The sequence below is a fragment of the Tasmannia lanceolata genome, unplaced genomic scaffold (assembly GCF_043159265.1).
Source record: "Tasmannia lanceolata isolate RefF3 unplaced genomic scaffold, GAP_Taslan_0.1 ptg000003l, whole genome shotgun sequence".
Taxonomy (NCBI): domain Eukaryota; kingdom Viridiplantae; phylum Streptophyta; class Magnoliopsida; order Canellales; family Winteraceae; genus Tasmannia; species Tasmannia lanceolata.
Genome location: NW_027518680.1, coordinates 11534799 through 11557421, shown reverse-complemented (window position 1 = coordinate 11557421; position 22623 = coordinate 11534799). Strand labels below are relative to the sequence as shown.

At 39.3% G+C, this 22623-nt stretch overlaps 2 protein-coding genes across 5 annotated transcripts; both read right to left on the bottom strand.

Annotated features, from left to right (window-relative positions):
• Positions 1 to 2660: 2660 nt before the first annotated feature.
• On the bottom strand, positions 2661 to 10458 carry LOC143851089 (disease resistance protein At4g27190-like). Of its 4 annotated transcripts, none has more exons than XM_077360415.1 (4): positions 10140 to 10458; positions 9961 to 10026; positions 6045 to 6216; positions 2661 to 5924 (listed from the first exon to the last, which is right to left on the bottom strand). In XM_077360415.1, the coding sequence occupies exons 3-4, from the start codon at positions 6045 to 6047 to the stop codon at positions 2859 to 2861; spliced, it is 3069 nt and encodes a 1022-aa protein (XP_077216530.1). In that variant the 5' UTR covers positions 6048 to 6216; positions 9961 to 10026; positions 10140 to 10458; the 3' UTR covers positions 2661 to 2858. The 4 variants fall into 4 exon arrangements, with proteins under 4 accessions (XP_077216530.1, XP_077216545.1, XP_077216551.1 ...); XM_077360430.1 differs by having other exon boundaries at positions 6045 to 6180; XM_077360436.1 differs by having other exon boundaries at positions 6045 to 6173.
• A 1031-nt stretch (positions 10459 to 11489) lies between these two features.
• LOC143861250 (BRISC/BRCA1-A complex protein) lies at positions 11490 to 22364 on the bottom strand. The gene is made up of 3 exons (XM_077372197.1): positions 22048 to 22364; positions 21275 to 21433; positions 11490 to 12044 (listed from the first exon to the last, which is right to left on the bottom strand). Exons 1-3 carry the CDS (start codon positions 22303 to 22305, stop codon positions 11688 to 11690), a joined length of 774 nt encoding a protein of 257 aa, XP_077228312.1. The 5' UTR covers positions 22306 to 22364; the 3' UTR covers positions 11490 to 11687.
• Between the last annotated feature and the right edge of the window lie 259 nt (positions 22365 to 22623).

The following is a 22623-nucleotide window of genomic DNA, read 5'->3' as shown; positions in this document are numbered from 1 at the left end:
AAATGATATAGCTAATGGAAATGGACATTTCTTGGTTATTTTTTGGGTTTTTGCTTTAAAGTTTCCTGGTCCAGGCTATGCCCTAACCAGTCTCTCCGATACATTGTAATACAGGATGGGACTCTTGGTCCCAATGTAATCTTAGTATCAATGAAAATATGTCATCTTTTAAAAAAAAAAAAAAAAAATGATATAGCTAACGTCTTCGAAAGAGCCCCTAAAGTCCCATTCACAAATAAGTTTTTTTTTTTTTTTTTTCTGAAAATTGACAATTTCATTGATACTATGAAGATCACATTGGGGACCAGGGGTCCCTACTTGCATTACATAGAATCAATTAAGGGTGACCACGAGCATACTCCTATGCCAGTAAAAATCAAAAGAAGTGATCTTCTGAGTCAACCGCTACAGTAAGGTCCACACTTCCATGCGCTGCCACCACGCCGAATAACTATTTCGCTTCCCTTTTAAATTCTTCATCAGTGCCATATTTATGGGCCCCATCAAGTCATATGTGTGACCTGCCACATCACACAGACTTCTCCATCACTTTCTAGCCGACGAGTTCGATTTTCAAAAATTCCACTCAAAGGCCTGAGGCTATTGTGCGCCCCTAACGTGCACGATAGCCGACCCATTGAATCTGATTTTCAACGGCCTCCACCTTGAGCCACCGCCTGTCCCGAGGGATCCCCATTAAACCACCAATCAAAAAAACCCTAGTCTAACCCTAGAGACCACCATTGATCACCCTAACTTCTTCCTCTTCACCTTCACCAGAACTTAAATCACTAACCCTACCCTTTCTTCCACATAACCCTTGAGACCACAATTGTTCACCCTAACATGATTCCTCTTCATTTTCACCAAACCCTAAATCCCTAACCCTACCCTACCTTTCACCTAACCCTAATCTTACCTCATTCCTCATCCACTACCTCTCTAGCCACCGCTTTCCATCATTCCAGCTAACTACCTGCAACCCAAAACACCTATCCTAACCTAACACCCCGGCCCTTTTAGCCCCAACCCTGCACCTTGATTAAACCCATATTTTAAGCCCAATCTCCAGACGACAACCCCAACGCTATCTCCGGCTACCCATCGCCTCCGCCACTCATCACAGACCCCAGATCCGGCAACTCACAGCTTCCCAAAGCCCTTTGCCGGTCATCCGTCGCACCATTTCTGACATTCCACAAGCCTTCCTCGTTTCACGAGGGAGAGGAGGATTTGGAATAACTGGCCGTCGCAAAACCGCCGTCTGCATCCTTCACCGTACTTTTTCTCCAGCACCAGCACCATCACCATCACCATCACCTCCACATCCAACCTCCTTTTTTTCTCCGAATCCGGCCACCATTTTTCATTGCCACGTCCACCACTTTCAACTACTCACCAGCCCACTTTCTCCATCTACCCTACCAAGTTCCGATCATTTCCCCATTAAATCCGGCCCACTCGGACCCAGATCCGGCCATTCCGCACCTCTAGCCACCATTGCTGCATCCCATGCGAGATCTGCCCAACTCCGGGCATCATCCGGCCACCAACACTCCCTTGCCCATCAAGGGAGAGATCAGAAAGTATGAGAGATAGATCTAAGAGAAAGAGAGACCAAAGAGATAGAAAGAGGGAATCAGAAAAACAGAAAGGGAGAGATCAAGGAGAGATCTGAAAAATGAAAGAAAATGAGATAGGGGGAGAAAGAGAGGGATCAGGAAATGAGAGAGGGAGGGAGAGATCAATCGGAGAGAGAGACCAGCAAGAGAGGGGGGAGAAAAAAAAGCTAGAGAGAGAGAGAGAGAGAGGCTCCCTCCCTAGGTTTCCATCGACCTAGGGAGGGGGGGAGATGAAATTGCCTCTTTTTTCTCCTCGCCTCACAAAACGTAGAAGATCCCCCTCTACCCATTTACAAATAAGTTTAAATCAAAATATTCTTATTTATAAAGAAAAAAGAAAAAGAAAAAAAAAGAACCAATATTGATGCCATCCAAAGATGCCCTTCAGATCTTCAATGTAAATATTCTATCTTCTGTTCAGTTACGACCACTATCCCCAATGTCGAGCAAAATTGTCCCAAGAAAATGGATAGAATAAAAGAAGACAAAACCCTAAGCCTCGAGATCATTTGATTATGGAACTGATCATGGTCAATAAACATCCTTTTGTAATTGCTCTAAGGCAATCTATGGAAGTGAACTTTACACTGAAAATCATTCTATCAGATCAGTCTATAATTACAAATTATTCTAAATTATTATTGAATTCAAACAGTTAAGCAGTTTGGATAGTCCTGTAGATTGAAATAGGGGTGCGAGACCTTAGTTTAGCGGCCCAAAGAGTTCAGTCATTAGCATAGAGATCTGTGAGTAGTCTGCAAGTAGGCGGATCAATACCCACCAGGAAAAAATCTTCAAAATCATAAGTTTTGAAGATCTTACCAATCTAGAATCATCCTTGTCATGTTTCAAAACCAGTACATGCAATACTAAATGCAAGGCTTTTTCCTAATTTCAAAGGAAAATATTAGAAAAGGTCGATTCTCTAATCACTAACAAAAAATCTTCAAAATCACAATGTTTTATGATCTTAGACTTACCCATTACACCAAACAGGTAATCTCCAATATTAGCTAAACTAGAACAAGGGCACAAGGCTGAGGAGAGATTCAAATATATTGGGGGAAATTATAGAAAAAGATGGGAAGAAAAGAAAAAGAATAGTTTCCAGTTTTCAGAAACAACATGAAATTTCCTTTGATCTTTTACACATAGTAGAAACTGACATGGGTGTCATTCCTAATTTTAAACTGTCTAAATCTGCTCCTTAAAATTAATGCTTCAAAATTTAGTTCACTAAGAACACCCTGGTTGCCACCCATGGAAATGAATGTCCGCTTCTTCTTCTTCTTCTTCTTCTTCTTCTTCTTCTTCTTCTTCTTCTTCTTCTTCATTGTTGTCCTCTTCTTCTTCTTTCCATTCATTTTTCTCTTCTCGTTCTAGTTCTTCGTCACCTTCTTCACCTACCTTGAGAAGGGGAAGGAGAAGATTCTTGGTGTTGGGATCACTCCATTCCAATGAATCCCACCACTTTCTACTTCCTCTGATATTTTTGAGAGTGGGTGGTAAGTTGTCAACTGAGAGAGGGAGCCTCCTAAGCTTTGGACAGCCCCACACGTCAATAGAATGTAACGAATTACAAATGAAAACCTTCCAACAAACACTTCTCAATTCAATTAGGCTAGATAAGTACAAACGTTGTAACCTCGGAAGTGTGATGGCTGAGGTGATGCTATTATTGGCTTCTCCCTCTTCCCATACTACTATCTCTTCTATTAAGCTACAGTTCCAGACCTCAATCTCTTCAACGTTTTGGAGGTGATGCAACATCTCAAGGGAGAATAAATTGTTCAGATTATCACAACCATGGACATGTAGGATCTTCAAACTTGAATGGGTGCCTCGAGGCACGACTCCCTTGAAGATGGCATTTAAATTAGGCAGCTTTCGAAGAGTTAACTTCTCTAAGCTAGGTAAGGTATTCTCTTCGACCATCATGATGCATTCCAACCCAGTGCATCTAGAGACGTAGCATTCTTTTAATCCAACCAAATTCGATAAGCACGACAATTGTGATAGCTGAACAATATCATTGCAGCCATTGATGGCAAATTGGAGAGTATTATCTGGGAGCACTAAAGAGTTTTGATGGCTAACGAGATCGCATCCTTGGATTTCTACACTATAGCTCCTCTTAGAAGTTGACAGGAAACTTGACAACAACCCTATACCAAGATGGAAGCTTCTCAACTCTCGCCAGTACCCTGATCTCACGTATTTAATGAAGCTAGGCACGTCCATGAAGGAAAGACCAAGATTCGCCAATTTTGTAGAGCTCATGATTTCCTTCATCTCTACCATATTCTGTGACCATCTCCAACTACTTCTATACATTGATAGGTCTTCGAGAAGGGAGAGGTTGGGAAGCACCCTACTTGAAAACAACTTTAGGTTTCGTGTATTGGAGAGATCAAGGCGTCTGAGGTTTACCAAGCCTTCAATCCCCTGTAGCAATTCTTTGATAAGCGTAGAAGAAAGGTCCAAAACCCTTAGTGACTTGAGCTTTGCTAATGAAGGCAACTCTTCTAAGTAGTCACAAGAGTGCAATAATAATGCTCGGAGGTTCCCCATGTCAGAAAGTGATTTGGGTAGTGACTTTATCATAGTATCAGATAGGTCCAGAACTCTAAGGCTGTGCATGTGCTCAAAGAATGAGTAAGGAATGTTCTGCAAGAGAGGGTTTCGTTGCAGGAGCAAGGTGGACAATTTAGGAGTATCAGGTCTGTCCAAAAGAACTTGTAAGTTATTATCCATTAAAGAGATCTTCTCAACATCTCTAATCCATTCCTCCTCGTTGGGTGATTTCATCAATCCGAGACCAGCTCTGATAAGGAATCGAGGGCTCTCTCTCGTGATGCTGGTAGCCAGATCCCTAATTAAATCATGCATCTTTACCCGCGTTGGTCTTATTTCAGAACTCTCTAACATCCAGGCATCTTTGAGTTCATTCAGTATTGCATGGCCCTTGTCAATCTCCTTCTCTCTATCTCCTACCTCATCTATCAATCCTTCTGCCATCCAGTATTCTATCAATTCCTCCGTATCAATCTCTTCATCTTTTGGATACAAGGCACAGTACAGTAAGCAAACTTTGATCCTATCATTTTTTAAGTGATTATAACTAAACCGCAACCGTGCAAAAACATCATCTTCCATGCCTTCAATTTCTGTTCTGGAGCCTTTTAATTCCTCTAATGCATTCCTCCACACTCTGATGTCATCCATATCCCTCATAGCTTTTCCTACTGTGATGATTGCAAGCGGTAAACAACCACATTCTTTAGCAACAAGCTTTGCAATTACTTTTATTTCTGGAGAACACACTATATCACCACCAACTTTATCATTGAACAGGTCCCATGCTTCTTCCTCAGAAAGAACGTCCACTTTAATTTTTCTTTGTGTCTCCATTCCTCTACAAACTTCCACCAAACGGGTAGTTAGTACTAATTTACAGCCATTATCACGACTTGGGTCAGGAATTCCAATCTTATCTAAAGGAAATTTACACCACATGTCACCTAAGATGAGCACAAACTTCTGTTTTAGTAACAGATACTCGAACATTTCGGCTGATCTAGCCATTTCATCATCAGCATTTGAGAGGTCCAAATCGATTGCGTTTGCAATATCATTCTGTAATTTCTTCAAGTCCAAAGCTTTAGAAACAGTTACCCATATAATATCATCAAAAATTTGTGTTTCCTTTAGTAGATTGTTGATATGCATCATGATGGTTGTCTTTCCAACTCCTCCCATGCCATAAACACCAATCCTTCCGATCTCAGCATCCATCAAACAGTTCCAAATCATTTCCAAGACTTTTCCGGCCGTTGTTTTACCCACCAATGTCGTTTTGGGTAAGTACCTTCCACTACTTAGGAAGAGATCAACAAATAAACCATCAGAAAATCTGCCCTTCTCTTGAAGCTCAACTGCCCTTTTGATCTTCTGTTCAATAGTCTTGCTCAGTTTTAAACGCTGGTAGAAGTTAGGAAAACACCCTTTTATGCATCGTCTTTTAAGTTCCAGATCCTTCTCTATACCCTCCATTTCATTGATGATCTTTTCCACATTTTTAAGCCATACATGTACCTCACTCTTAGGCTTTATTCTCAACTCAACCACAGCTCTATTCAGTTCTGTCTTCACATCATTTTCTCGACCACACAGCTCTTCCATTTGGGCTTTTAAATTGTTTACATTTTTCTTGAGGCTTCTCAGATAATTAAATTGTCTGCCAAGAGGTTCCAACAAACAGTTGAAGAGTCCAGTGAATGCCCCCAAATTATTCATTAGCCACTGCACAGCACAAAAAAGTTACAAACACTTGTACAGCTGAGATGAAACAATAAAAGAGTAAGTTTGTGTGGAGAACCAATTCAAATACGACAGGAAAGTAGATACAGATGAAAATCTCACCATCTTTCGATTTAACAACTATTGAAGATTTTGATGGCTAAGAATCAGCTCCCAACCTAAATCAAACGTGCGTGCCAAGGATCGCTAAAACTGAAATTAGCTTGTACTCACTTGCATTTTGGGTGTAAACTGCAATCTAGAAAGCTGGGCTTAGACAACGATGTTGCTCTTACTGAAACAGAAACATCTGCCTTAATTAACACAAATAAATCCTTTCCAAATTTCATCCAAAAACTAATTTTAGTGTTTGCGCTCTTACAAATGCACCTTATTAATAACATGGAATCTTCGTATCAAAGACACCTTAAACAAGATGCATATAAAAATTAAAAAGCAACCAAGGATGAAAGATGCTAGTGGCATTCACTTGAGGGGAAAGAGAGCAACTACTATCAGTGGTTGACACAGGCAGTGGGAACCAAAGTAAGGATTTGTGAAAACGATGGTAAAAACCGTGGTAGATTCAAAGTGAGGATTTGTGTCCGAACCTGAGACAACTATTTCTCCTGGTTGATCACAAAGAGCATGTTCATTGATCAAGGGACATTTGAACAACTATCCGAGGAACACACAGACTGTGCATGTGATGAAGCACAAGCTCACGTTGAGGTTGAGGAGGAAGTGAAATAGCATGTGCATCAGTTAGAAATTCCGAGTGGTTTCAAAACATACACCAAAAGAAGTAAAGGGATTGTTCATGATAATGAATTGGGGCCCACACATGAGCCAAAAAAGAGGGGAGAAGTTGTTGTATGTGAGAGAGAGGATCTTCTTGATGGGGTTCACAATCATAGCTGACGCAATTGAGACCCACTTCCAAGGGCTACAATGACTTATTTAGGTCTAGTTGTCTTCTATTTATGCTGTGGGGACCATCAGTGTTTATGTTTTATGTTGTGGTAACCATCATAGTTTATGTTTTATTTCATGGGAACTTTGAGTTATTAAGTTGTGTATTTTTTGTGGGGTCCATCAATTATTGTTCACGTTATAGTTTAAGTAATATTTTAGTTCATAGGGACTTTAAGTTATTAAGTTTTGTATTTTTGGTGGGCTCCATCAATTATTGTTCCCGTTAGAGTTTAAGTTATATTTTAGTTCACAGGAACTTTAAGTTTGTAAGTTGCTATTGTGGGGTCCATTTACCGTTCAACCTAGATCTGAAATCGTTTGACTGCAGTTCTTTGTGTTTCTGACTTATGAACGAAGAAAAAGGTGAGTTGATGTGATTTTGTTTGTAAAAATTTATTTTAAATCAGTTCTAGATTTGAGTTATCTAATTGATATGTATAAGCTAGAGCTACCATCTCTAGTCTTTATTTTTGTAATAAATCCATCATGTTTGGTATCAGAGGGTCAATCCTAGAGTTGTTCTATATTATTTGGTATCAGAGCATCAATTATAGGTTTGCTCTACATTGTATTGTTTGGTATCATAGCTAGATTTTCTTACCAATCAGTCCAATATTATTTGGTGTCAGAGCTAAGATGGCTCCTAGAAAGCTCTCTAGTCCTGATTCTAGTGAAAAGATTCAAAAAAAAAAAAAAAAAAATCTTGATGATGTCGTAAAGATTATTCGACAACAAGAGGAAAAGCATGATCAAGAGATAAAGGAGATAAGGGTATAATACGCTCAATTTAATGTTGCTCTTACTCAAATCCTACATAATCAAGCGATGCATCAGATTTCAAGTGCAAAACTTGTGTAGATCTATACAAGAGAAGTTGAAGAAGATATAAACCCTAAAATCAACCCCCACCTAAGTTATGAATTCTGTTTCATTCGTCATTTCGTTTTGGCAATCAGAACAGAACGTTTCAGTGTTTCACTTGTTTCATTCGAAACGTTTCGTTCCACTACGACGGCCGAAGTTCTTTTTGTAGTAAAAAATCTGAAAAAATCCAAAAACAAAATAAAAAATTGTTAAAAAATATAAGAAATAATTAAATGAACCAAACATGTAAAAGATCCAACATTTACTTAAAGGAAAATCACTATCAGCTGAATTGCATGTTTTGAGTCTGTTGACTAGTATGTTACTAGTGCCTGACGAGATGAAAAAATTTTAGAGACCAAATTATGAGATTTTTTTTTATCGGCCTTTTGGGATTTAAAAATGTTTGGACATGGTAGAATTTATGAATTTTTAAGATCGGAAAAACACCCCATCGTTTGGAAGTTAAGATTTTGACTCGACCTGATTTTTTCGAATTTTGAAGTAGAAAGTTGACTTTTTATCCTTTTAGAATTGGGTCTTGCAACTATTTTTAATAAATCCAAAAGGGAGGTAATCCTTTGTTTACATGTAATCTTAAGAAAATAGACATTACATTTACTTAAATGATAAATACTAAGAGGGGGAAAGAAGAAGAGAAGAAAATAAATTTTTGGACGAATTTCAGGCGAAAATAAATTGGCAATGCCCAGTTCGTCCTAAATTATGAATTTCAGACGAATTTCATCTGAAATGGACGAAATTGACCGAAATCCGGGACGAAATGGAAAATACGGCCATTTTGTTCTGGATTTCGGTCCGGAACGAAATTTTTCGAAACAGTTTTTACAACTCAGTTTTAAATTCAGAGAAGAGTTGAAACCATGTATTCATCCATTGTAAGGTTGCGAGAGCTATTTAGAGCTGCATTCTTAGGTGGTTGGAGCTATAGGCACATCAGAGAGAAGAAAGGCTACTTTGGAGCATGGCCCCTTTTGCATTATTCGGAGTCGGTGGATGGAAAGAAATTATAGAACTTTCGACGATAAAGAAAAGACTATCATTGGGATTGTTCAAGAAATCAAGTGGATGACTTTTTTTTTGTTGGCTAGACGTAGAAAGGAGTTTAGGTACTCCATCCATCCTTGATTTGGTTCATAATTGGTAAACCATCATCAATGATAGAGTACACAAGGAAAAATGGTGTCCAAAGTGGACTCCCCCGCCTTTTAATACAATCAAGCTCAACTTTGACAACGCGTCATTGGATGACCATGGCCCAACCAGAATCAAGGGAGTCTTTAGGGAATCACATTTGTGGGCCAATCAGGAGGAGAGATTCAAATGACACGGAGCTTTGTCCCATCCTTATGGGCCTAAGGCTGTATATGACTCATCATGGTAGGAGTTCATTGTTGGTGGAGGTCAATTAGTCCAATGCCTTGTCGTGGATCAACGCAGTGGCATTTCACCAGCATCATCAATGAGATTAGAGATATCATATTTTGTAATTTTCAGTGTTTGGTTTTTTTCCGCACCCCCTGAAGTGCCAACAAGATGATGATATGTGGTGGTTTCAATAGATTTTTTTTTAAGTGGGGGCAATCTCTGCCCTCCATGTAAATTCTGCTTTCCTGCTTGTTACAAATATTTCACTAACAGTTTCAAAAACATCATTAATAAGAAGATGTTTAATCAAGATATAATCACAAATTAGTGGTCTTGCCTTTGTGGGATCAGCTGAGATAACAGTCTCAAGACGAAATCTACCTTTCTGTCATTTGTATCCTAACGTAGGGATTGGTTATGTTTTGCACCACAGAATCTACGAGGAACATGTGGAATTGAAGTCATTTACCCATATTGTTACAATTGATGAGAATTGTTGAACTTAAGTACACATGGATGAAGAATTCTTGTTTTTCTTACCTCATTTATTTTCTTATTTATCTTCTTCCAACTAGAAGGAATTTCATGGCCTTGAAAAATCCCCTCTTAAAAAGTGACTTAAGGAAGAAAAAGAAAAAGGACTTAAGCCAGTCATTAATACATAAATATAGAAGGTGCATCATCTCATGTTGTCCTACCATTCTGTAGAATAATTTGATAAAACTGATAAGGAAGATGTTAAAATTGTTATGCAATAGATAATATTCAAAGTAAAAGCATCCTCTTTGAACTATGTAGTTGAGAGATATACCTCAAAATCTGATTGGGGTTGAAGGAATTGGGTTCGTGAAGATAAATAAAGAGCATGAACTTGATCCTGAGAATAGAAGCGATTGAGATGTGATTAAAGTCTATCTACAAAAAAGCTAACAGTGGCAACAGAAAGACTTAAATCTGAGAGAGAGGGAGTCAACAGTAAGAAAAGAGTACAGCTATTTCCAGCCGCCGGGCCCACCATACAGAACCGAGTGACGTGTTACGCCCAAGAAGTTGACCTGGGCTAGTTGAAAAACGACTCAAAGATTGCCATTCGCGTTCATATTTCTGTGGGGCATTTCGTCGAACAGTAGATGGGCAGGATCTATCTACCCTTTTGAATGTTGTTTGTAAAGTGAAAAAGTGGGTTCTTCAACTTACGTTGAGCTCCCAATTGGAGAGGAAAGTCCACGGAATGAGAGTATTTCTGACGGTTGATGATAAATTCGCACACGACTGTAGGATGATACGCTTTTTGACGTCGATTCACATGCAAGGGGTGCGAATTTATCATCTTCCTTTCCGACATGATATTTTCCCATGTAAAAGGATAAACAAAAGGGGCCGGCCGGCATTTCGCGGGTGGGAAAAACCAACCCGATTTAAATTTATCATCTCCCGTTAAAAAACACCAACTCTACCTTCTTTTATTTATTTATTTAGTTATTTATTTATTGGGAGATCCTACCGTCAGTCGCACAAGGCATTTCGCAGATGGGGCTGTTGCATGTGAGAGCAGCAACATAAGCTCACTTTTCAGCAGATTTTGGCTTCATTTATGAGGTGGCTGCTCTCACATGCAACAGCCCATCTGCGGAATGTCTCCTGCGATGGACCCTAGCAAATTCCTTGTTTTGTTGTTAATATGGCATCGAAATCCCTAGAGACTCCGATGGATGTCTCCTAGTTAATCATTGCATGTCTACTAACATGTCACCCTTATCCCCTCAATAGGAAATTCAAGCCAAAATCCACAAAAATATGTGAGGCCCACCAGTTTATTGCTTTTGCAAAGTAAGGAGCTATGGGAAAATAATATCAGCAGCGCAAAAAGATGGCATTTTTTTTTATCTTGGTTCTTACGCATTTTTCTTCTCAAGTCCCATCGAAAGCAGATGAAGAAGAAGCCATGCATATCCATGGTTTTAAATTTCGTCAGTCAAGACCGAAACCGAAATTGGCAAAACGTACCAAATTTCGATAGAAATTTCAGAAATTTGGAAAAAAAAATTAATTTTTTATTCCTTTCCCAAATTTCAGCCGTTCGGCCCGAAAAATAGACATTTCGAGTGTCTTTACCGAATTTCGGTTGAAATTTCGGTTTTGGCTAGGTCCGAAATTTATGCCGAAATCGAAATTTCAAACCATGTGCCATGGTTTTAAATTTTGACCGAAATCCGAAAGAAATTTCGGACCAAAATTTCGGTGGGGACCGAAACCGAAATTTCCCGAAATTTGATATTTCGCAAAATACCAAATTTCGGCCAAAATTTCGAAATTTCAGTCCCAAATTTCAAAGCTTAATACCAAATTTCGGACCGAAATTTCAGTCCCAAAGTAACATTAAAACTATACTGAAACTGAGTATTACAAAATGTTCTGTAAATCAAAGTATTGAGACAATTACATGTAAGAAACCATCAAGATAGAACCCACAATTACATATTTTTGTTCGCAGAATCCCAAGCTTTTGTAATAAGCTTGCCAAAGTACCCAATGGTCTCACTGGCTGGATACTGAAACGCTCTCTTCACCGGGAGCGGCGTCAGTTGCGGGCGATTTCTTTGTCAGGGACTTGGGGATATCAATGTCGTCCTGCACGCACCGCTGCTGTGGGTGTGAGAGGAGCACACACATGTGACGGAAGAGCACACGGGCGAGCCCCTGCCCACTCTCAAAAATGTATCCCTCATGCTCACTCACATGCTCGAGGGCGTCCACCAATGAATCATACACCTTTTGTGGGCAGTTTTCAGGGCCAGGCTTGTCATGGAGATAGAGGACATCAAAGGTGAAGAGCTTCTGGGTTCCAGTCCATTGATATACTGGTGGAATAGATGATCTACAGTATATGAGAATCTGAAAGGAAGAACCCCTAACATGTTAGATTGTTTTGTGGTTGAAGAATAGTAGTGTAATTACAGTAATAGAAAACTTTTCAAACCAAATCAATGTGATGAACTTCCATGTTACCAGGATTAATCACAATCCATGTACTTGAATTTCTTTATATTGAAGCAGTTAATAACATGCAGTGCAATTGGCAGCATACTAATTGCTGAAATCCTTTGTTAATCAGTTAATAACATGCAACATATGTTGCAGCATACTAACCATTTACAACAACCACGTGTGTTCCACAATCATCGTAGTCATATAACCACGCAGACATATAATCACACAAACAAATTAGTTCTACTCTTATCTCAAACCAACATACAGAGCACAAAGTATTTTCTATACCATAAGTTAATAATGTTGTAGTAGACTAGTAGTATTCTTCTCTTCTTTTTAACGCTAGGCTCGGAAAGTAGTAGAATAAGAAGTCAAAAGGGAGGAGACAAGCATTTGATTTATCTACAAGAACAATGGAATAGTGGTAAGTAGTGTTTGGTTGCGCGGCTGTTCTCTGGGGGAGTAGCGGAAAAAGTAGAGGTGTCATTACCAAAAAAGAGTGAATAGATAGGGAAGAGAGAGAAAGAGATAAAGATATAAAAGGCAAGACCTTATCACCATTCTTCTATCAAAAATTTAACATTTTAGTAGAATTTGGATGGAAGATGAGTAGAGGGGACATTAGTACTCGAAGGGGGACCTTCTCAGTCTTCTTTTAATGAATCCTGTTACCATTCAAGAAAAAAAAAGGGGACATTAGTGCCACATGGGCATCACATGTGCAAAAAAGCAGTAATGATGTCTAGAACATGTTGGGGAGTCAAATGGAACTTGAATGCAATATCGGCAACCAAACAAGGAATCGGCATTCATTAGCATTTGAAATTCCAATTAATGCCGAGCATTTTAGCAACCAAACATAGAATAACGAAATTTTATTAAAACCAAACACCATATCTACATGAAAGGGAGAAGGTGTACCACGAGGTGTATAGTGTATACAACTATAAAAACAAAGAGAAACCGTCAAACCTCTCAACTATTCCGGACTGATCACCTCTTGCCATGAGCCAATCACTACCACCTCTTCCCTCTCCACTCCCTCCTTGCCAATTTATCTGCTTGTTCACTAGCCGACCTTTTCATATGATTAAAATCTGGCGTAATCAGCTTAATCCAAAAAAAGGTCCCTAATCTCCAATATAACATCTGCAAGCTTCCATGGCCAAGGAAACGGGAATGCTATCCCTTGCCCAATCCAATGTATTCAAAGAGTCTCCTTCAATAATTAAAGGCTCAGCCCTTTTATTAACACACAGCCTCAAACCCCAAAGGACGTCCGGAATAAGAGAGTAGAGCACATCCACTCCCCGGAATGTCGCCCATGCTGTAGCAAGAGAGGTTGTTTCCATTCCTACTTTTTTTTTTTTAAAGTAACAAAATTTTATTCCCAAAGCAGATGAGCAAACTACATTTGGGGGGACAAGAGGTCCCCCAGATACATCATGTTACATTAGATACCCAACTAGCAGATTATATCAACCCGTATCATACACAGTAATACAGGTTTCCATGATATCAACTCCAGCTTTCGCAAGTTCGTCGGCCCTCGAGTTGGCAGCTCTATGTCTATGACATAACTGGGGATGGATTACTTTGATTAGATCGCGAATCTCATCCAAGATACTATGCATTTTCCATGGTCCGCAACATCGACCTGCTGCTAGGGCTGCAAATGAACCGAGCCGGATCACGAACATGTTTGGGTTCGGCTCATTAAAAGCTCGGCTCGGGCTCGTTCGTTTACCAAATGAGCTGAACCCGAGGCCCAAAAATTAGGCTCGTCAAATAAACAAGCCGGACTTGAGCTTTGTATAGTTCGGCTCGGACAAGCTCGTAAACTTTTTAGGCTCGGTTCATAAAGCCGAGTCGAGCTTTAAAGCTCGGATTATGTTCGTTATATATATATATATATATATATATGAGCTTGCAGTTCCTGCGGGTGCCCTCAGCTAAGCTTAGCTGCGGTGGCTCTTTAAAAACATAGGGGCCCTACATTGTTAGGATGATCTGAAGCATTCATTTGAAAGGCCACATCATAGATAGGGTGTGTACAAAAAATCAGCTCCATTGGATCATCCTAACCCCTCCAAAAGTGGGGGCAAAAATGGGCAGATTTGTGGACAAAATGTGTCTATCCATTTTTGCCCCCACTTTTGGAGGGGTTAGGATGATCCAATGGAGCTGATTTTTTGTACACACCATATCTATGATGTGGCCTTTCAAATGAATGCTTCGGATCATCCTAACAATGTGGGGCCCCTATGTTTTTAAAGAGCCACCTCATATAAGCTATATGAGGGCACCCTTAGGAACCCTTTTCTCTCTCTCTCTCTCTCTCTATATATATATATATATATATATATATATATATAGAGAGAGAGAGAGAGAGAGAGAGAGAGATTTTATATGATGGTTGACCATGAGAACAGGTGAGGTTTGTGCGGAAGGGGTATCACTGTTGGATTTCCATCCAATGGTGTATAGGAAATGTTATCTTAAAAAGTCAAAGATAAAGACCAAATTCCAAAATGTCAGAGGGAAAGTAGCAAAAGTCAGTACTTCTTCTACAAGTCAGGGGGTTGTCATTTCCAAAAAAAAAAAAAAAAGCTGAATGAGTTTCTCCCTCCTCCCTCTCTCATTTCTACACAAAAGCTCCCTGCAACACTTCTTCTTCCTCTGCCCTCTCTTTCAGCCGGAAATGATTTTTTTCCCTCTCTATCGGCGGCAGGTGTACATTTAAGCGCGGGCATAGGTTTGGGCGTGGGATTTCTCTTCCAGTATAACAAGACATTTAAGGTAAGTTTCCCATCTTCATTTAGGGAAATGTATATTCACCTCTTTTTCTTACTTGGAACAGCCTCTTCAAGTGTAAAAGAGCAGCCATAACTACACTAGAGGGAGCTGTCTCAGGTAAGAAAAACCCAATGTTACTTAATGGTATTTATTTGATTTTTTAGGCTCGGCTCATTAAAAGCTCGGCCCGGGCTCGTTCGTTTACTAAACGTGCCGAGCCGAGCTCGAGCTTTGTGAAATTTTGGCGACCCAAACACGAGCCCAAAAAAGAAAAGCTCATCACGAGCCGAGCCGAACACGAGCCGAGCACAAACAACCCAATGTTTGATTAGGCTCGGCTCGGCTCGTTTGCAGCGCTACCTGCTGCCCATGCGATAGTGTTTGAAGAGTCCCCTTCAACCATCAATGGGCACAGATTGTTTTTGGCAAACCATTTGAGTCCAAATAATAATGCTTTCGCCTCAGCTTCGTTTGCATCGCAAACTCCCGCCGATCCTGAGTAAGTCATAATAGTCCTTCCATCAGCATCCCTGATGATTCCTCCAATTCCCGCCCTCCCCGGGTTGCCAAGAGAACTACGATCAAAATTAAGTTTGAAATGACCGTCTGGAGGTGGGGTCCATCTCGGGGAAACTTTTACCTTGGCTTTCTTCTCCAGAATAATCGTGGTCCAATCCGTAATATATTCCCCATTGAATTCCATTCCTACTTGATGATCTTAAAAGAAGATTGGATGTTTTCTGCTGCTGATTCTTTTTTTGTTGGTGTGCTTTGACTTCCCCACTGTCAGTATTCAGCTCATACCCTTCTGCTCCTCTTAGTCTCTTACTGTGCCACACTGGTTATACTTATGGCTCTAGTCTATGGCCTCTTCAGATACTTCTAAAAGTTATTTGCATATAATTTTATATGCAAATGGTTTTGAAGTTAAGTGTGATTATATTCAAATTATGGTTGTGATAGTTTCAGAAATGAAACAATTAATGGCTTCCAAAGATGCCTTAATGTTCCAGTTGCAAATATGATTAAATTTGAATGATAATATACGCAAATCAGGACCAATTTTTGTGGCATCCAAAGAGGCCCTATACCTTTTGTTGTTGTTGTTTTTTTTTTTTTAAAAGGCAACAGGTTTCATTCCTGGTGAAAAAAGATACATCCAAGGGGGACAAGCTGTCCCCAAGAGACTACAAAGCAAACCCAACAGAGGCTTAAAACAACCCTCACAAAAGGCAATAAACCCTACAAAACCCAACAGAAAGAAGAAAAAAAAGAAGTAAAAAACAGGTTCGGATACACAAACAAACGAATTATCCGACTCCATCTTGGGAGATGTTTTGGACCACTTCAACCATTTCCAATCCTACACCGTCCTTTGCCAATCAATCCGCCATCTTATTGGCTGATCTTCTCATATGTTGAATGTGAGGGTCCAATAAACGCACCAAGTCCCGGATCTCAGAAATTGCATTTTCAAGCTTTCATGGTCCCCTACTCTTATTGGATGCCCAAGCTAACACATTCGATGAATCACCTTCAATAATGAGCGGGCCCAAATTGTGCTTCGCGAACCATTTAAGACCAAAGAGCAAGGCTTTAACTTCGGCTTTATTAGCATCACAAAAACCAAACGGACCCGAAACGACATCAATGCTACAACATTAACATCACGAATCAAGCCTCCAATGCCCGCACGACCCGGGCTACCAATAGAGCTACCATCAAAATCCAGTTTAACCCATCCTACCAGTGGAGCCTCCTTCCACTTAGAAAGTTAGAAGAGATCTTCTCCTTACTTTTCTTTTCCCATAACACCGCATGCCAGTTCCTAAGAATTTCCCCAACACTATATTAGAGTCCCACCTTTTCTGTCTTCCATGCAATAAGGGTAAGTTTGACAGGAAGAGCAATGTGATGCCAACTCTTCTCCTTCTCTTCAAATATCTGGTAATTTCGCTTGTTCCAAATATTTCATATTAGAACATAAGGAATTACTCTGTACATAGATAGCCCCATTTCGCCAAAAGGTCCACCAACCCAATGGAGTAAAGTCCTTGATGCACTTTTGAAATACACATGCCACACCAAAAGGTTTTATCGTGTCCATCTAAAGGCTATAGGAAAAGGGACAATGCAATAAGAGGTGATCCAAAGATTCCTCCTCCCTTCTACAAAGTACACACCCAACTTGCTAATCTGAATTTTCTTTTCTTGATGTGATCACATGTGTTTATGCTTCTATGAACAACAGTCCATGCAAAAGCCACAGCCCTTGGGGTGCAGAGGATTTCCAAATTCTTGCTCGGCTTGAATATTGGAGTACAACATAACACCTAAGCGTTTTTTGAATATTGGAGTACAACATAACACCTAAGCGTTTTTTGAGTACAAAACAATTCTCGTCTCCCAAAAGAAACATTTCAGTGCCAATGTACTAAGATGAATAACTCCTCTTCTGCTTAAAAAAATGAATAACTACCTCTTAAAGGACATGATACATGTTTCAGCTGTTTTAAATAATCGCTCCACTCTAATAGCTCCAAATAAATTAACACATGTATTGTGATATGAAGGTTTCTTGCTCCACAGCAACGAATCAACGGAATGGAAAACCATCACAAAAGCACGAAAAATTAGAACAGAGAGAAACAATGAGAACTGTAACACTAGAGCATTACATTCCTCCATACAAGCTATTCCTACAAAACCAAAGGTTGCCACTCGTCCTGCTCCAAGCTTGCAACAACAAAAATGGAAGTTTTTTAGAACATTAAGGTTAGGAGGGGAACCATTCTTTTCAACGATATGGTTAAGGACCCACGAAGGATTTGAGCCCCAATTAGCCCACTGACATTAATCACCCTGCAAGCTTCGTAATGCCTAGGACCTAATTTAGTCCAAAATTGGAGCAACTCCAAAAGGCTTCAGCTTCCGCCATAGTCACATCCATATCTCCATCAAATCCAATAGAACCAATAGGAAGGACCAACTGGCAATGGGCTGGGGGCACCCCAATAAGAAAAAGATTTATTGGCAATGTAGAACATACCAAATGAAATTGATCTTCCCTCCCTTCAAGAAGGGACTCCCAAATGTCTAACTAAGGAGCTTCTACTGTATCCAATAGAACAGACACAATGAGCATCAGTCTCCTCTCATTCAAAAAGATGAGCATAGGTTTCCAATGATCATTAGCTTAAATGAAAATGGAGGGTGGGAATATTTTCCTAATTTGAAAGTTTTACTCTTTCCATCGATCGCAGGCATTGATCTTCTTACTTACCGCAGTCCTTGTAGGGGCAGAAGATTTCCAAATCTTTGCAGCAAGAGAAACTTTCCTGGTCATCGAGCTCATCTTGTGGGAAAAAAAAAGAACAGATAGAAAATTCCTTTAGTTTCAGGGACCCACACTCTAGAATCTGGTAGGTTGAGAAAACAATCAACAAGGGTTAAGTTGCTCAAGCCGTTACCCGGTCGTTTTATTAGTTCTTGTTTCTAAAACTTTTACTATGTTAACTATTTATTGTGTTGGGTAACATCTTTGGCCTATTTATGACTAAAATATGCATGAAACAAGCATGCAAGCAATGCAAAGATACCAAAAGATGTTAGGGTTCTGAAAAAGGGACTTAACTGAGAAAAACCCATGGTTCTCACAGTCAGACCCACCAATCTACCAATGGTCATGGTTGAGAAGCCACGGCCCAAGACGTAGTCAGTCAATGGGTTCAGTTGACCCACTGACTCAACAGGACAACTGAATGGATCAGATACATGATTTTTGGAATTTTCTTTGTTATAGAGATAGTTCAAATAACTAAAAGCTTAAAAATATTACAATAAATTGCTAATTCCAACATGATCCTTAATAGTCAAGAACTAAGATAAGTTTCAAAATTTGAAAAATGAATTTCATTGTCATAGCTTGAAAATGAGGCTAGTTGACTTGGGATTCCCCCGAGTCAACCCAACTTACACAGAAAAAACTAGCAGGGTTCAAAGCCAGGGTTTACATGACCTGCATCAAATAGTGACCAGGTAGAGTCCAAGTTGACCACGAAGGCTTTACAATAATGCCACTAACCAGGGAATTTTGGCGTTTTGAATTTATCAAATGAAACAACTCTAACAATAAATTAACCTATTCCTCCATAAGGTTCCTCCTAAATTCTATTGAGCAAATTGCCTCACCATCTAACCTCTGAAAAACATATGGAACAACAACCTACCTTCACTAAACAACCTTATATTACTCAAGTACACTTAACACAAAGCCTTCTCTCCCCACCAAATATCCTCCCCTCACTTAACATAGTACCCATCCCCCCACCCTAACCATATGCCTTCTTGAACTTGTTAACTACTTTAAAACTGGAGCACCATTCACCCAAGCCATTACCTCTAACAAGAATCAACAATCCCACTGCAATACCACCTCTCTTTTGAATGTTGATCCCCATCATTATATTTCCTCCTTGTATCCGTATTCCCTTTCCTTGGTAATCGCAAATCGCTTCTAAAATACCAAAGTGCAATGGATTTTTATTGGTAAGATAAAGGAAATTAAATAGAACTTTTTAAAAATGCAGCAATTTTTTTTTTTTTTTGGCAACCTAAGCAGTTTGAACCATCTTTAATCCAAAACTTACCTAACGATCCAAGGGGTATAATAGAGGGTCTGTTCTCTAAACATGTCTGATGACTTGAGGCAGTTTTCAAGGCAACCCAATGGCTGTTCCTACCATGATCCAAGATGGCCTTATTAATCCAAATTCCCAACAAAAGAATTTTTTTCTCTTAAATGGAAAAAATTAATAAGGTCCGACTCAGGACAGAAGGGATTTCTCTAGATAGAGATTGCACCACTTGACCAAAAGAGGATCAATATACAAGTTTCTTACTTCTAAATTGCTAATGCAAAAATTTTGCAGTCGGCAGTAAGGAAATATCAGGCAAGTAACAGTTTAACCCAATTCTTATGAGGTTACTACAAGGTTTTGTAAAGCCAAAGGGTTGAACATATGTGCCTACTGCCTGTATATTAGAGACATTGTCCTCACAAAGAAGTTGACAAAAAGTTCAGAGTCTCCTTTTCCTATAGAAAATAAAAAAAAAGTGAGCAGATTCGATTGAGAGAACAACGAAGTGATGATTCTTAAAAATTCAGGAAGTGGGACCATTCTAAGAATTATGTGTATAATAATATAAAAGAAGTTAGAATACGAACATATATTTTACTAAAATACATAAATGAAATTCAGGGTCTACATACAAACCTAAAATATCTAAATTCAAATAGACATGCACTAAATTCGAAAGGATAGACATGCAATGAAAATCATGATAGTGGTAGTTGGAGCAAGATGGTTTGAAACTGGGGGACCACAGTGAAACCTAGGGGTAGAAGCTTCCTCCACCTAAGGTTCAAGCAATAAACATACAAGGACTGTAGCCCTGATTATTTCCCTCCACCTGACAGCCAAGTTTATTTAGTTGATCAAATATTCTATTTCATTCACTAGATGATCAGTGCATTCAATGCTTTATTGATTAACTCGTATTCCTAAAAAACAAAAAAGCCTCCAATCTACCCTAGTTTTAAACTATTAGAGAGGGGAGAGTATAAGACAATGGCTAAAGTTCTAATCATGGGTTATTTGGCAGCCCACCCTCACCCCAGCCCCTAGTATGGTTCAATGTTTAAAAACGCATCTGAAGAAAATCCTAGTCGACTCGGCACGACAGGGTCGAGTACTCAGTTGATGTGGTCATAATTCGGGAGAGCCAAAGGATTTTTTATTGACTCTATAGGGGAAAATGGGGAATGTGGATACGGAGCAACGCGAAACGCAGCCAAAGAAGTTTTTCTCCTTAGCTTCTCGAAGACAAAATGAAGATCCCTCAAGTGGTCCGCTCTCTTCTTTGTTTTTACTGCGGGGGAGTCGACGCAGGCGTGGGGGAGTTTTAAAACTATGCTTTAGGGCACTCAAGATAAGTTATTAAAGTCTGAATTTCTTGCAGCAGAGATAGACACACACACCAACCAACAAAAGTCTAATTAAATAATGAGGAGAAAGAGTTCACATGCACGTCAGCAATGAAATCTTCGCATATTAAAATTTTCAATAAGAAAAAAGGAATAAAAAGTATCAAAGAGAAATCACAATATGTAAAGATTCAATCCCAGCAAACCTCTCAAAAAAAGAGAAATCACAAATAAAAAAACTATCCATACTTCATACATGTCTCTATTTTGACAGTTTCTTCTACCCAATTCCATGTAAGCAAATATTGAAGATATAGAAAAATAATAAACAAGGAAATGAAGCAAAACCTACCACTCTGAAAGTGCGAGATTGTGCGCGGGATTTCTTTGCTTCATGGGCTGCTATTCGGAAGAGCTGCGTGAGATCCGCATGTCCACACGACGAATCGGCGGAGAGAGACCGCAATGAAGCATTTGCAGAATCAACATCACTACTGAACTCCTTCCGTAGCTTTCAAAAAATGAAAAATATACAATGTCATAATTTTCAGGATAACCAGTAATGCACAAATAAATAAGTAAATAAACTTCGAGGGCAAATTAACAAATAAAATAAACTCCAAGTCAAAGCCCATCAACTATTTTAGCAAATCACAAAAACCCATAAAAATTTATGAACATTGCATCAGAGTTCATTGATATAGTAATGGAAAATGAACAAAACCCATCAAATTTGGGTAATTGGAACAAAATCCATCGACATACAAGGCTAATCCAGAAAAACCCATGAAACAAAACAATTAGGGATAATCCAACAAAACCCACTAGAATTTTTTTACGGAAAAAACCCATAAATATTTGGGTAATTGGAGCAAAATCCATCGACATGCAAGTATAATCGAGAAAAAACCCATGAAACAAAAAAATTAGGGGAAATCCGACAAAACCCACTAGAAAAATTTTAGGGAAAAAAACCCATCAATCTTTGGGTAATTGGAGCAAAACCATTGACATATTCGGGGCAATAGAGCAAAACCCCATTAAACAAAACAATTGGGCATAATCTGACAAAACCCATGAGAAAAAAATTCAGAGAAATGGCATAAAACATGGAAAAAGGCATACTCTAGAGGCGGATTGAGCGAGGAATGAGAAGGAAAAACGGTGTTCTGGGTTGATGGAGAGCTTGGCATGAATAAAGAGAAGGATTGCTTGTTTTATGGAGTCTAAACGAGTGATGGGTCGACCTTTGGGTCCGGAAACCTTCATCTCGACTTGGGATTCGAGGCTCACGTCTACGCAAAAGAGGATGTCTTCGTTGTAGAAACGAGAGGGTGGTAATGAGTAAGGGGAAGAAGAAATCTCACCTATTCGTCCCTCCATCTCTCTCTCTCTCTCTAAGTCTCTCCCTTCCTCTCTCGATAATACTTTCGGTTTTATTCTCTACTATTCAACCTTGAATGCGAGCTTGCTTACCATGTTTTTATAATTACACTAACTCATCTTGTCTTTTATCATTTAAATAGCTGTCAAATATTATTACAGCTCCCAAAAACCTCTCACAAAATAAGTAAATAATAAAAGACAAGAAGAGTTTGTGTAATTATTAAAACATGTTTGTGCTGATATCATTTACCTAAAATTAAAGTAAAAAGGAACCAGGACACCCTTGTGGCGGGGTTGTCCGAAACCGCTCCGTTT